At 41.9% G+C, this 15,650-nt stretch overlaps 1 protein-coding gene across 3 annotated transcripts in view; it reads right to left on the bottom strand.

Annotated features, from left to right (window-relative positions):
• Nucleotides 1–15,650, bottom strand: part of itprid2 (ITPR interacting domain containing 2) — a 76,210-nt gene that overhangs the window by 21,695 nt on the left and 38,865 nt on the right. For all 3 annotated transcript variants that reach the window (XM_080752456.1, XM_080752455.1, XM_080752454.1), the window contains exons 11-12: nucleotides 3,463–3,570; nucleotides 2,997–3,188 (exon numbers count right to left, since the gene is read on the bottom strand). In XM_080752456.1, the coding sequence (XP_080608582.1) occupies nucleotides 2,997–3,188; nucleotides 3,463–3,570 (300 nt within the window). The remainder of the gene's footprint in view (nucleotides 1–2,996; nucleotides 3,189–3,462; nucleotides 3,571–15,650) is intronic.

Below are 15,650 nucleotides of genomic sequence, written 5' to 3' on the forward strand. Positions count from 1 at the left end.
TGTTAAAACAAAGTGGGGATGCTATACAGTACTGCAGTTAGTTCGCTGCATTAGTATAGAGTCTGGCCACCTCCATTTGTTTTTGACTGTGCTAAGCACGTCCGAGACGAGTCTTCATTCACAACTAAACCAACCGCTCCATATTGTCGCTGACTGAACCACCACACGTGGGTAATGTTATGAGAAACACTGCCCACGTAGTGGAGAAACCTCCGCCTAGTACAGCCATGAGCACCAATCATGATAGGCTACGCTGCGTCGGTCCCAAATGAAACACTGCCCCGAAGTTTTGAATTAGCATCTGTATGGATAACTTTTGTGAGTGACAAATAAACCCCCCCGAATCTCTGATTGGCAAACATAACAAGTGTTCAGTTAATTATTTTAATGCAAGAGAATGTAAGCAACCGTTTATTGTCAATTACTGCTGCCTTCCCTGTAAACACATATTTAGATAGCCATAGCCTACCTGCTGTTTACATGGTGTAAAACTCCTGTGACTTCCATTATTCCCGTGATTTCATCTTTTGGACACTGCTATCCATACAGAGCGAATTCCATAACTTCACCGTTAAAATCCGAAGTACACATTATGAGCTTGCACATCTGCACGTCATGCACAAAACACAGCCAGTCAGCCACACACCAGGGCTAAAAACTAAGCCAACTAACTGAGGCTAATGGCTAACGCTTGGACCTTGACTTGGTGTGAATGGTGTCAGGTTACAGCAGCTGCTTGGGCAGCGGCAGCGGCCAGCCTGTTGCACATCTGAGCAGCACATCTTCATACATACATAGTCACATAGATGTTTTAAAATAATTCGCTCGGGAGGGATGCATTGTAATTTGGAGATCACTTGACTTGACTAGCAAGTATTATGCTGCATTTTGACGATTTCGGTCATGTTATTAACATCGCGGTCATGGCTACACCCCCCCACTCCCTTTATTATTTTTTTTGCAAATCTCCATTGATCTCATGAATAGCCCCTAGGGACTCCTCAGGACGGAAATCCGTCCCCAGGACGGAGAACTTTAACCCCTGATCATGACATGGAGTTTGCCGGCTGGCCGCTGTTTTTCCCACTGGTAATTAGTTCCGGGAGACGTGATAGTCTAGAATCTAGATGGACAGAGGGGTCCGCGCGCATAGGGTGGATTCTTTTTCGCCACCTGTTTTTTCTTAATCCTTGAAGTGTATATTTTAAGATTCTGCCAGGTACCAGGCTGAAATATGTTCTCATGGGGTTCATTTTTAATGATTTCTTGCACCTACCCATTCACATACAATACAGGAAAAAAAGACCCCCCAAAAAAATCTTCTTTAAGTAGCATGTGCAGGGTCTAACTAGGGTTTTTTCATGATTCTGAATCCATAGCAAGCATTTGTGTAGCGCTAAAAACAGCCCTTTCATGTTTTGTGATGAAAAGTGATGAGTCATCACTTTTCTCAGTTTTGGGGGTGTCCAAATTTAGCCCAAGGAATGTTTTTCGTGCAAAACAAATGCTTGCAATGGTTTCAGAATCATGAAAAAAAACTAGTTTTTTGTGACCCCTCACATGCTACTTTAAGAAGTGTTTTGGGGGGTCTTTTTGTCCTGTATAGTACGTGAATGGGTAGGTGCAAGAAATCATTAAAAATTAACCCCACAAGAACATATTTCAGCTTGGTATCTGGCAGAATCTTAAAATATACCCTTCAATAAAGATTAAACAGGTGGCGAAAATAAATCCACCCTATGCGCGCGGACCCCCCTGTCCATCTATTCTAGATTATGATGCATGACACCAGTATAGAGCATTAACCAATTTTACAATTTTACAACTCATTTACTGCCTCACCCCGATAATCCAGAGAAAGCCTATGTTCCTCTCCACCAGGCCCGATAAACCCAATAATTTAATATGCTTTAAAGGACCAGGTCACCTCTGGGACAACCAGATCTTATTTTATTGTTGTGTGGGACACGATCAACACAATCCTGAGTTATTTTTTGTGTTCAATCTGTGTTTTTAGATATTTTAGTATTTCAGCCGATTTCAGCATGCTACAACTGGTCATATGATGCAAAATGCATCATATGACCAGTTGTAGCATGCTGAAATACTAACATATCTAAAAACACAGATTGAACACAAAACATAATTCAGGATTGTGTTGATCGGGTCCCACACAACAATAAAATAAGATCTGGTTGTCCCAGAGGTGACCTGGTCCTTTAATCGCTATAAAACATTTAAAAGTATAAACGCTGTTTATCGCTAAGCGGTTTCTAATCACCTACGAAAAAGTGCTTCCGGTCTCATTTCCGGTCGGCGCCGAATATGGTTTCCGTATCCGGTCGGGGGCAGGAATGGCGCGCAGCTAACGCTAGCTATCATGTAAACACTAGTAGACGGAGCTCAGCGATGGAAGCGTTTTTTTCAATGGCATTTCTTTTGTTTGGAAGCTGTGATCGGTGTACACACGCCTGGTGCATGATCTATGCAGAGATCGTGCATGATGTGCACGCACGCGCCCACGTTAAAAGGTAAGGACAACGTGGCAGACAACCCCAAAAGTCGATGTTTTTCAATAGCGGTAAATGGGATTCAACTTCAGTGAACACCGTCGAATAGTGCCTTTGATATTAGAATTAGCCCTATTCACGCCCCGCCCACTCAGCAACTTCCTGGTGCTGAAGTGACGCTTTGAAGGGTAAACCCTGCTAAAAGCCCATAGAGTTAACACAGAAATCACAAATTTAATGCAATTTCCGAATAGTAAAGTATAACATACGGCTAGCATGATCAAGAACACAAGATAGTAAAAGGCACTAAGCATTATAATTTACTTTACTGTTCGAAATAATGATTTGTTGGCTTTAAGTCCAGTGATTTCTGTGTTAGTTTCCCCTTCAAAGCTGACGTCAGCACGTCAGGAATTTACTGAGAAATTTGCTGAGTGGGCGGGGCGTGAATAGGGTCCATATTTGAATGTTCTGCGACAGCCCTACCTGGGTGTGCGTGGCTGGGGGCAGTGGGTGTGTCCGGGACGGGCTGGCTCAGCAGGTTGTGTTTGGTGATGGTCTTCTTGAGGATCCGGGCCACGTTCAGGGCAGAGCTGTTCCTCTTCATAGGAGGCACCGGCGCCTCCCCGGGACCCCCCATCTCTCCTCCAACCCTCTCCTCTCCACCCTCCTCTCGTCCTAGGAACACACGCAGGGATGGGACGACATTAACATCTCATTTCACCATTATTGTGACCAAAGAAAATTGCGATTTTCAAAAGAAAAACGCACTGTCTGACGCATTTGAGCTTGTAGATCGTCTATTTTTGCAATTTTTCACTGTATATACACTGTGGCCCTCTGGAGCGAGTGTGAAAATATAGTGGCCATCTCCATCATCAAAGTTGCCCACCCCTGACCTAGAGTATAATGACAACATGGGATTTTGGGAGGATGCGGTTACATTGGTTACCTTGGTCCCGGGAGCCGATGCGTTGGACCGGGTTTCCAGAAACCTGCCTGTACAGCTGGAAGAACTCATTAGCTACCGTTGTCAAGACCTCGATCTGACGGAAACGACCTACAGCACACACACAAACGCGCGCGCGCGCACGCACGCACGCACGCACGCACGCACGCCACACACACACACACAATAATAAACCAAAAATAAATCATGGATTATTCTCCTTTTCTTTGTTTGAATTATGTAATTTCTAATTACCATAACTATCCAGTAGAGGGGGTTCTAATACAAGTGTGTCAATGAATACAATCAGTGAATATACAATTTAGTGTCTCCAGAACAGTGATCCTTCATCACTGTCAACCTGGCGTGTTATTCTAGGTGGGAAAAGACCGGTTATACACCCAGTGCTGGCTTAAAGCAGTGGTTCTCAACCCGAGGGGTTACTAATAGTCAGGGGATATCTTTAGAAATAGTGTCAAACCCTAAAATAAATTCCTTACCAAAAAATGTCTTCACCAATGTGTTTGTAAAGGTCGCTAGTAACACATCTCACAAAGACTGAAATTCAGTTTCCCTAGGAGAATCCTTGACAGCTGCTGAAAGTTGGGGTCCCATTAAATTAGCTATACAGGATAAAACACACCAAAATAAATATGCTTTAAGTAGCATGTGAGGGGTCAAACTAGGGGGTTTTCATCATTCTGAATTCTGAAAGCATTTGTTTTGCACGAAAAACATTCCTTGGGTTAAAAACTGCCACAGAAAACTAGGGTTTAGTGATGAGTCATCACTTTTCACAGTTTTGTGGAAGCCGCCTTGTTTAACCTCGTTGCAAAGTGGTGGCAGTAAACGAGTAACAATAATAACACAGCATCATGGGAATGAAACAGGAAGTGCTGATGACACAACATCTCTATTTTATGTCTATCATTCTTTTTTTCTCTCTCCCTCTCTCTCTCTCCCTCACTCTCTCTCCCCATCCCCAGAGACAGAGCTTACATAACACATCCCGTGCACATGCGGCGTGTGTGCATGCACACACACGCACGCACGCACGCACGGCTGGGGAAGCAGTGGATCAGTACTGAGAATACTAACTAGTGTGAGACCGTAACGTGTGTGTGTGTGTGTGTGTGTGTGTGTGTGTGTGTGTGTGTGTGTGTGTGTGTGTGTGTGTGTGTGTGTGTGTGTGTGTGTGTGAGTGTGTGTACGTGCATCACATGCTGTGTATGTTTTATTTACATGCATGTGCGTGTATATTGTGTTTGTGTTTACCACTACTGTAGCTTTAAAACATGACTCAGATAGTTGGCAGAACAGTCCAGTGTGTGTGTGTGTGTGTGTGTGTGTGTGTGTGTGTTGGTAAATGTGGTTTAACGGGACAATTGGCCTGAATACACACCACACTAACAGGACATTTTGGATTAGCAGGACAGGACTGGTGTCCTGCTAATTCATGGACAATTCTGAAATAGCAGAAGTGTTTCTATTGGTGTAGAGAGCCCAAATCCACCTTTTTTTTTGATGTCCTGTTAATACACATACACCCGACTTTTTTGTGTCTGAACAGCGCCCCCATAGGTTGTGTAATGCTACTGCATGTTCATACACAAGCTCATGAATATTCACACACAGTGTATGTTTTGAAGCACCTGATTGGCTGGGTGTCAGAGTCCTGTTAATGCACATACATGTTTTTATGAACATTTCAATGACATAGCATTTTTGGTGAATAACGTTAGTCATAAACACTCTTCAGGGGTCTGCCATTATAATAGCAACACCACAGGCCCCATATGGCCCCCAGGGGCCCCTGGCTGCCATAAGCACACCGTTGCTCCGATCCACACTAAACTTGGCACACACACCGTTCAGGGGTCTGCCATTATAATAGCAACACCAAGGGCCCCATGTGGCCCCCAGGGGCCCCTGGCTGCCACAGGCACACCGTTGCTCTGATCCACACTAAACTTGATTGTACAAACACCGTTCTGGGGGTCTGCCATTATAATAGCAACACCACAGGCCCCACGTGGCCCCCAGGGGCCCCTGGCTGCCACAGGCATACCGTTGCTCCGATCCACACTAAACTTGGCACAAACACCGTTCAAGGGTTTACCATTATAATAGCAACACAAGGGGCCCAATGTGGCCCCCGGGTGCCCCTGGCTGACACAGGCACACCGTTGCTCCGATCCGCACTAAACTTGATTGCACAAACACCGTTCAGGGGTCGGCCATTATAATAGCAACACAAGGGGCCCAATGTGGCCCCCAGGGGCCCCTGGCTGCCACAGGCATACCATTGCTCCGATCCACACTAAACTTGATTGAACAAACACCGTTCAGGGGTCGGCCATTATAATAGCAACACAAGGGGCCCAATGTGGCTCCCAGGGGCCCCTGGCTGCCACAGGCACACCGTTGCTCCAATCCACACTAAACTTGGCATAAACACTGTTCAGGGGTCTACCATGTTGGTGGTTTGCCACACCATGGGCCTGCAACATGATTTGCATAACATACAGACAATGTTTCTTAATTATACAAATTTAACCAGATATTGCAATTGTTGTATTGTTATTTTGTGTAATAATTAATCAAAACGTCCCAAAAAATCACGTTTATATTAATGTCCATTTTCCAAGTTTGCCAACATTTTAGCTCACTCCAAGGAGGCTATGCATATTTTACAAACCACTCATCCAATTGACTGTACATTTTGTGGTTCTTACATGTTTCTATTTTTTATTAATGAATTGCATTTGTTTTCTTAATGAAAATCTTGGCCGGATTTAAAAGGCATTTTTAGAATCGGCCCCAGGCCTAAATGGATTAATGCAGTGGTTCTCAACCTTTTCAGGACACAACCCCCTAAATTAATAATAATAGCAGATCTACATGCTCAAGAGGATGTAGATTGGCTATTTTCACAATTTCTGCATAATATTTGTCAATTTGGCCAATGTTTAATTTAAACTGTCACTCTAGAGGTATTAGAAAGTACTTAAACTGTCACTTTAAAAATGTGTAGCTATACAAGTGATAACCATGGTAATCAAATGGCTATTCGCATAACAGGTTTACCAGGCAGGCAGTGAGTGGTGGGCTTGCACATACCCCCCTATTCATATGGATAGGCTACTTTAACACCTACTGTAGGTTTCCAGCGGTGACTGTATGTGCATTGTGCGTGTCTCAGGCTACCTGGCTCCAATACTGTGATAGATGAGATTTGTTCAAAGCAAACTTTTAGTTAGCACGCACACATCTAAAGGCGCTGGTGCATGTGACGTCAATAAATGACCGTCCGCCCTGAAAAGAAAACCCCAAAGCACCACTGGTAGCAGCTCTGCACAGTCATGTATGCTGATCAGCGTAGCTCCTATATACAGTATCATATGACCACATCATGACCATGACATCATGTACAGTACATAATTAAGTTAACTCCGACATACAGGAGTAGGCAGGCACCCAGGCACCATTTTTACCCTTGGGTAAAAATGCTAATTAAGTTCAAGCCTACAGATCATTTTGGTCACTTTATCATCTAATCAGGCTTTTATGAACACCCTGAACAGTTTTTAATATTTATATATTTGATGTAAATGTTATCTTTCCCCCCAGGCTCAGGGCCTCTCCACATACACACCCATTGTAACTTCAAACTTCATTAAAAACACACACTATTTTTTTCTGGTGACTCATACTACCCTCCTAATACGTGAGCAGGCCGTGTTTTCTCAATAACCCTTTTCATTTATTTTTAATAATTCTTTGGGGAAATTTGAAAAATTAAAATTATTACAAATAAATGAAAAATTGTATCGAAAAAAAAACATGGCCTGCTCATGTATTAGGAGGGTAGTATGAGTCACCAGAAAAAAATATAATGGAGTTTGAAGTTACAATGGGTGTGTGTGGGGAGAGGCCCTGAGCCTGGGGAGGCAGACCCATGCAAGGCAGAGTTTTTTTAAATGGAATATCCCTTTAAATCCCGATACTGATTCTAGAATTATTCCTCTACACAGTATTACACAGTATAGGCAAAATTCTTGTGTTACAAATTGTGTGTACATCTTGTAGATCAGTGACTTCACTAGCCTTCAGATACAGTATATGACACCAAAGTAGCTTACTACAATTCTAAGGTCAAATTATTCTAAATAAGCTTGTGACCTTGACCTTTTATCACTGAACTGTACTGTCTGTATACTGTACTGTCTGTACTTTTACTGTACTGTAAAAACAGTGCAGTAAAAGTGTGTTTATCGGTGATGACACTGATTGACAAATTGTAGTATTCCCTGTGGGATCATAAAGCACCAAATAGAGTGTCTCGTTTGGCTTGAATAAAGCATAGCCTTATTAGCCTACTACCAAGGTTGTCCCGAATATGCCATTTCCTCATATGTGACACAATGTTACTATAGTCCGGCCAGTTTGTGCAGTATTTTGATGGAATCGCACACTTTTTTGCCTGAAATGCTCGGACTACAATCAGTCTAACCTGCTTGATTCCTCCAGACTCAAATCTAATCCTCATCTCCTTGCTTGAGGGAGCAGGGATTTAAAGTTCCTTGAAGTACACAAGTTCCTTGAAGTACACAATAAAGAGGAGCTCAAGTGGGACACAACGCACGTGAGGATAAAGAATTTGCAACTATATTGCTTTTATCGCCTGAAGAGGTTCGGAGTCTAGGCTACTGCATCCTCAGGCTGGACTACAATAGCTCCATTGAGAGTGTTCTGTCACACCTGGATTCGCCCACGAGAATTATTAAAGTTATATCACTGGATTGATCCAGACAGACAAACAGTCTTTTAATTATATAAAAGAAAATAATGTGTGAATTAAATCAAACAAGCCACCTGTCCTGTTCTCTGATTGGCTGTAGCACGTCTCTACTCTCAGTGCTGTCACAACCCATGTTAGGCTTTTAGGTTATAGGACGGCAAAAGGATCATCTGGGCTAGCATGTTGCATTGTGAACCGGGCTTAAGAAATCTGTTATACAATCCGGGATGAGGTGCGTGTGTGCGCGTGTGCGTGGGTGCATCCGGCAGTGGTAGGTCACGTCAGACAGTGGGTAGGTAGGAGTCTATGGCATCTCAGTGATGTCATGATGACTCAGACATGCAACAAATCGGTCATATATCTGCACAAAAAGGGGTAAATTGCCCCCATTGATTACGGAAGGGTACTTTAGAAATCTGAAGATACCCTTACACTTAAACCTTATGCTGTATGTTTACTGTTCAGAGAGAAAGCAATGGTGCACAGTCATTTAGATAATCATCTGGGGACCCCCTCCCCAAAATAATTCCCTGACCCAGAGGTTGAGAACCACTGCTTTAACTAACCAGAACAAAAAAATAAGCCATGTGCATAGATTACACAGATTATGAGTTCCATTTGGTTCCATTTGTATATAGTCACTAGTAAGACTACCCTAAGCATAAAGTAACACGTAGGATTTACTTTCACACATATTCACAGTATTTAAAGCCTTGCCTTGTACAGACTGCATACAAACAAACCAACTGACTGTGGGGGGAGGGGCAGCTTCTCACTCACACAGTTTTGAGTGAGTGCAGTGAGGGAGATGGGGGATGGGGGATGGGCAGGCAGCACAGGTGAATTTGATCAGTGGCTGATTGCATTGCAAGCTAGTAATCAGCAAGTGGGCTACAGTGGAAAGAATGAGTGAAAGGGTTTCCCTGCACAAGGTGAAATCTTTGAAAAGAGTGGAGGAGAGCTTAACTCAAAGGGTTACAGACAGACAGACAGACAGACAGACAGACAGACAGACAGACAGACAGACAGACAGACAGACAATGTTAATTTAACCTTGCATCATGAGACTTAGTGTTCATTTGGTTCCATTTGTACTGTCAGAGCAGTGTAGATGTTGTTGACTAAAACTATGACGAAAAGTATTTGTCGATTGCATTTCTTTCACTGACAAAAACTAAATAAAAACTAAGCTGTGATGACTAAAACTAAGACTAATTATATTGACAATTTCGTCAACAAAATCAAAACTAGACTAAAACGTTAGGGAGGGACTAGTGGAGTAGAGAGTCATTTTATGTTTGGTTGTTCTCAAGTGTTGCGTGCTGAAAATAGCAGATCTACAAGCTCACAACGTGTCGCGCAACGCGTTGTGAGCTTGTAGATCTGCTATTTTCAGCACACAACCAAGTGTAAAATCACTCATTACGATGCCATCAAGGCCTGCCAAAATACATTTTAGTTGACTAAATGAACTGTAGATTTACACACTAAAAACTCATGGGTCATTTCTTGACCCAAATCATGGGTCATTTGTGTTAGGTCAAATTTCGGGGTCATTTCTCAGAGCCACAACCCTTCCTTGAGTTATTGGGATATTATTTTGACCCAATTCCAGGGTTGTTTGAGTTAGGTAATATTTATCTGGGGGTGACCCGTTTTTGGGGTTAGTGGTAACCCATATACTTGGGTCAGTGGTCTAGCTTTGGGCCAATCAGGGGACAGGCACCATGAACCTGTTTGCAAAGCAGGCTGGGAAAAGCATTTGTCTAGGTTTCCAGAGACATTTTCTAAGCTGTTGGGAGCTAAAAATGCTAAATATGTCATATCCATGTGTCTGTCTCGGCAAGCTGACTGTCATATGTCTGAATTTTATTTGTCAGTATTTGAGCCTAAACCCTAACCGTAAGTGCTTGGCTGCTAGCTTAGGGTTGAGCTCCCTCCCCCAGCTGGTCTGAAAGAGAAGAACTCATGGTAATTTTGAGATTATTTTGTTTATCTTCTCTAAACTATTCTGATTATAGTATTATCAACATTGTTGCATATATATTTAATTATGCACTTTTATGTTGATTTTACTAAACTTTGAACAAATCATCTGTGAAAAAACCCTGAAACATTTCTGATTTTATGTTATGTCAGATAATATTGGCATTGTCATTCTCCAGACCATGCATATGTAGGTTGTATTCATTTAGCCCACTCAACCCAAAACCTGGGTTAAATTGACTACAATCTTGGGTCATTTTAAACAAATAATTTGGTTATTTATTTGACCCAAATTATGGGTCAACATTCATAACCAAATTTCTTGCGTTAAAATAACCAAACCTGGCATCGGTCCCTATTTGACCCGTGAGTTGGATCAAAAATAACCCAAGTTGAGTTGTTTTTGACCCAGCAGTTTTTAGAGTGTAGTCGCCTAAAAATGTATGATATTTAATTAGACTAAAACTAAAACTCTTCAGGTCACTAAATTATGACTAAAATTAAATGACATTTTATTCAAAACTAAATCAAAATGTGTTGTCAAAAACAACAGTGTCAGAGTCCCTGGGCCTGAACAGTGGTTCTCAAAGTGGATTCCAACCTGGAATTCACTTTGAGAACCACTGTGTGAACAGAATATGAACATTTTTACATAACAGCATGGTAGCAATATCAGAATAATGATAGTTGACAAAGTAACCATCTTGGTGGTGCCGGTGGTGATAACATTAATATCCAAAGAAAACATTTGCCTTGTCATGGCATGTTCGGGGACATCATGAGCATTTAGCAATACAAAAGATTTGCATTCATTCAACCTTTATTTAATTTCTCGAAAAGATCAATTGAGGGAGATCCTCATTTACTACTTTATTGAAAATAGATGTTTTGATTTATGTAAATGTGGGGGTTTCTGGACTAACGCTGGTATTAAACATAATTCTGGAAAAAGTAGCCTATTTATACATTTGCAGGCAACTGAATAATGGGGATGCAGTAACGCACTGTAGCTTATGAGATACTGCAAATCAATTATCAAATTATAATTGCATAATTATTCCTTGCAGCTACAAAAATGATGTCATACAACATGTAACTCAACATTAAAGTAGGGCTGGGTGATAAATCTCAGACCTGACTTTCTTTTTTTTTAAGATTAGTTTTTTGGGCTTTTTATGCCTTTATTTGTTAGGATAGTAGACAGACAGGAAATGGGAAGAGAGATGGGGAATGACATGTGGCAAAGGTCGTCCGGATCGGGAATCGAACCGGCGACCTGCATACCTAGACTTGTGGATCTGCTATATTTTAAAGATTCACTTAATTTTTCTTCCTGTGCATTTACCCGCTGGAAAAAACAATGTCATTGCTTAATTGCAGTGCACTTAAAACTGACCCAAAAACAACAAATGTATCGATAATTTATACCTACAATCGACAGGCTGCAGTCTAAGGCAGATTTTGGTTTCGGAAAATGATTTGAAAAATGCTCCCTTCAAATGTTCTGGGTAGCTATAATCACTGTAGCAGGTCCCCCAGCAGCAACGTTTCACCATGGCCGTAATAATGTAATATAAATGTTTTTGATATTAATTTGCCTATATACCAGTAAGACTCCCTAATCGGGTCACATTTATGATCGGCTACTTTTGACTATTTTCCCATATTTTTTTCCCAGGGGGTCCGTGGGGAGCCCTGGCGGTGGCTGGGCCCCTGGGTACCCCCTGGGTGCTGGCCCCGTCTCTCCCGGTCGATGGGGGGCCAAGGTACGGGCTTTTTAGCGGGTTATGGGAGCCAACTTTGGGTGGAAGTGTTTTGCTACGCTGTCGTCCAATCCTCACAGTTAGGGAGAGGGCTTTGCGACAGATCAATCATGCAGTAATCATGCAGATCTACAAGCTCGCAGCACGAAGCATTGTGAGCTTGTAGATCGTCTATTTTTTGGCAAAGAGATTTGGTAGAGAGTGAAAAACTACTGTATCAAGTACATATATTATGTACCTTTTACCAATTATAGAGGGTTTAAATAGTACTGGATATGCAGCTCGGCAAATAAAAGGTGAATTGATCCCAGTGTATGACAGAGGATGATATCACGATAAATTAAATCTCCACAATATGATTATTGTGAGTGTTTTTTATCACGATAAACGATAATATCGTATATTGTCCCATCCCTACGGTCTGAGGTGCTTTGGCGGTCTTCCCCGAATTTTGTCTGATTACAGCGGGGCAGGGCTACATTCCTGTGTCCTACAAAAAATAAATGTTGAACCTTGTTCATGATTGGTGTGTTTTTCAGCTATAGTTTTTGGTCTTATAACCCTTCCAGTAAATCTCTTATGAAAATCTCTAAAGAAGTCAAGAATAACAGATGAGCTGTAAAGTTAACTTCACAAAGCTTAAGTCTATTGACCCCTCAGTCATGACATTTTCAATGTCCCCCTTCGACCAAGATGGATGAAAATGCTAGTTTGCTCACTGCAGAACTTTATTAACAGTAGCTCAACATTGAAGATGTTGAAATCACATCGCTCAGCCTGTTCTCAGGCCTGCTAAGTCACACACAGTAGTCATATTGCATTGAATTGTAGTTTACCATCTCAGTGGCACCAACAACACTTAGTTAGTGAGCTTTGTATCGATGTCATTCCAGTCCTGCATGTTTACTGGCTTATATTCCACTTGTATGGTTGATCCTGAGGGCAAGTCAGGTGTTGAAACAGTAACACACCACTGTAGGCAAGAGACATTGACCGAAGTGCTGTACATGGTGCATAAATGACAAACAGGCCTACCAGTAAGACTCCCTAATCGGGAGATAAGCGACCGTCAGGTCACATGTATACACAAAGACGGATGTAACTGGCATTGGTTCCTAGTTGTGTGGACAATGTATAGTTTTGGTTGGCTCAGAGAATGTGGGGTGTACCGATTTTCGTGATTTTAGGGCAAAATTTGTAGGAGCAGTGTCCAAAAATGTGTTTGAAAAAATCGGCCTGATGGGGGCGCTATATGGGACAGATCCATGTTGATGACATGAGTGTAGACATACTGTGTAGCGATTTGCGCAGGAAAATTAAGGAACATTAAAAGCCAGCGAAAAAACAAATGTGTCTTAGGAAGAGATTTAAAAACATCAATAGAATGCCTTGTTTGTGTTTAGCTATGTCACATTTAATCACATTTGACCCTTAAATACCCTGCAGTGACATATTTTCATGTGTTTAATTGCAGCTGTCCTGTTAATGTAGTTAGTCCTGTTAATTCACATGGGCGGAGCTTAGAACCTAATTATCTAATGTCCTCCTAATGTAGGATTTTGTCAGATTGTTAAAACTTGAGTTGTGTTGAGTTTATTCAACTTTTGAAGTGAAATATGTGTTCTATGGCTCAAAATAGTTTTTTTGACATGCTCCACATATTAGTAAAGCAAGTGGAAAGTGGTGTCCTGCTAATGTTGTAAACCGCAGGTTTGAGCTAAAGGGTCCTGCTAAACCACATCTACCAGTATAGGTGTGTGTGTGTGTGTGTGTGTGTGTGTGTGTGTGCTTTCGGGACAAAGCTGGTTCTGTTAAGGCAGTTTGACAGCTATGCGGGCAGGGACACACAAATGTACCTAAAAGCCTCTCACATTTGTCCTGGCAGCCTTCAAAGACACACGGGGACACTTCAAACACTTTTAATAATAGAATATATTAAATTATTTTGTAATTGAGTCCTAAAGTCTGATGAGGTGGGTGAGTACCATCTGTGGGTGGGTAATATCTACAATATTGGTCTTTGAAAACCGATCCGATATAAAAAATAATATGTCGATTATAGTCCATTTTATAATATTTATGTTTAGCTGAAAAAAAAAAGCTTTTTGGATGATGACTGCAAGTTCAGTGGATTCTGGAGAAGCTTTGCATAATGTGTTCAAATGATCCCTGGCCTTTTAACACTTCTATAGCCATGTTTCCATAAGCTTATTCGAAAATAGGAAGCGAATTATCAGAAATTCGCATTAAGACAAAGCGAATTTAGCCTGTTTCCATTTGCGAGTGTCATTCGAATTAGCGACGGTCGCATGAGTTGATCGGGCTGATTTTTTCAGACCTAACCGAGACGTGAGCACTGCACGTCTGACTGCTGTGACTCGATCACTGCACAGTGCACACTCATCCTGCAAGTTTCAACGTCCTCTGGAAGGTGGCTGATGTGCAAGCTCACAGCGCGGAGACGCGGATGCGAGCTGCTGTGAGCTTGTAGATCGGACACTTTTGGCACGCAACACTGTGTGATGAGGAAGGGTTAGCCACGGATGGCTTGACTCCGGGAGGTGAAAACGGGAGGAATGTACACACGGTCCGTGTCACTCCGTGTGTAACAAACAACCGGTTTATTTTGTGGGCTAACGCTATAGGCCTACAATGGACGCTAAGCGGCAGGAGAAAGTGTTAAGTTGGAGGACGATATGGACCCAGAACGTCATCATTTGTTCGCATTTATTGTCTGTCCCGTTTCCATTCACAAATGCGCATTTAGTTTATTCGATAAGGCCTCAAAATCCACCTCCTCCAAGCGGATAAAAGTTTTTGCGGGAAATCTTTGCGGTTTATTCGAATTTTGAAGTGTTTCCATAAAAAGAAATATGCGAATAAGACTAAATGCGCATTAAGAGGCTTTATGGAAACACCACTTTTGTCTTAAAGGAGTAGTTATATGTCTTCTATGTCTTAAACGAGTAGTTCACCCAAAAGAATTCCACCCCATTAGGCCTTGACTGAGATGTTTATGTTTTTGTTGCATTGAATGCATTCCTGAAACATTGATTTGATGAGCGTGTCATCACTCAATAGGAGACTCAACGAGACTCCTCTGCTGGTCATCAAATTATTGGCTAAAAAAAAACATGAATTCTCGGCTTCATGGGGTGTGTAATAGAAGTTATGCGTGTGACCTTTTTGAATGATTGGTTATTTTATTAGACAAAAATGGAGAACAGTACAAGTACAAATCAATTGAATGAATGGATATCTAACTAACTGAATTAAGCAACTTAAAAACTGCGGATAAGATGGCGAAGATGAAAGTGAAATATCCCTTTAAAGGAGTAGTTCACCCCTCCATGGCGTGCGTAATCAATAGAAAAGAAAGTTATTTTGGGGGTGAACTACTCCTTTAACTCATTTGATGCCCACGAGGTGTCAACGCGTCAATCTCTTTGATGTCTACGTGAGCCCATCGACGCGTTTGACGCGCTGTACAGTAAACTATACTGTACTGTCTACTGTACTTGGCTGATAAAACAAACTCCATTTCCCAAAATGCAGCGCGGGATCACGTGACCAGGAAGTGCTGTCTGCCTCGTTCACTGCCCTGTAAAGCTGCTGCACAAACATGCAGTTTTCTCTGGATC

The sequence above is a fragment of the Nannobrachium achirus genome (genome assembly GCF_963921795.1).
Source record: "Nannobrachium achirus genome assembly, chromosome: 22".
NCBI lineage: Eukaryota > Metazoa > Chordata > Actinopteri > Myctophiformes > Myctophidae > Nannobrachium > Nannobrachium achirus.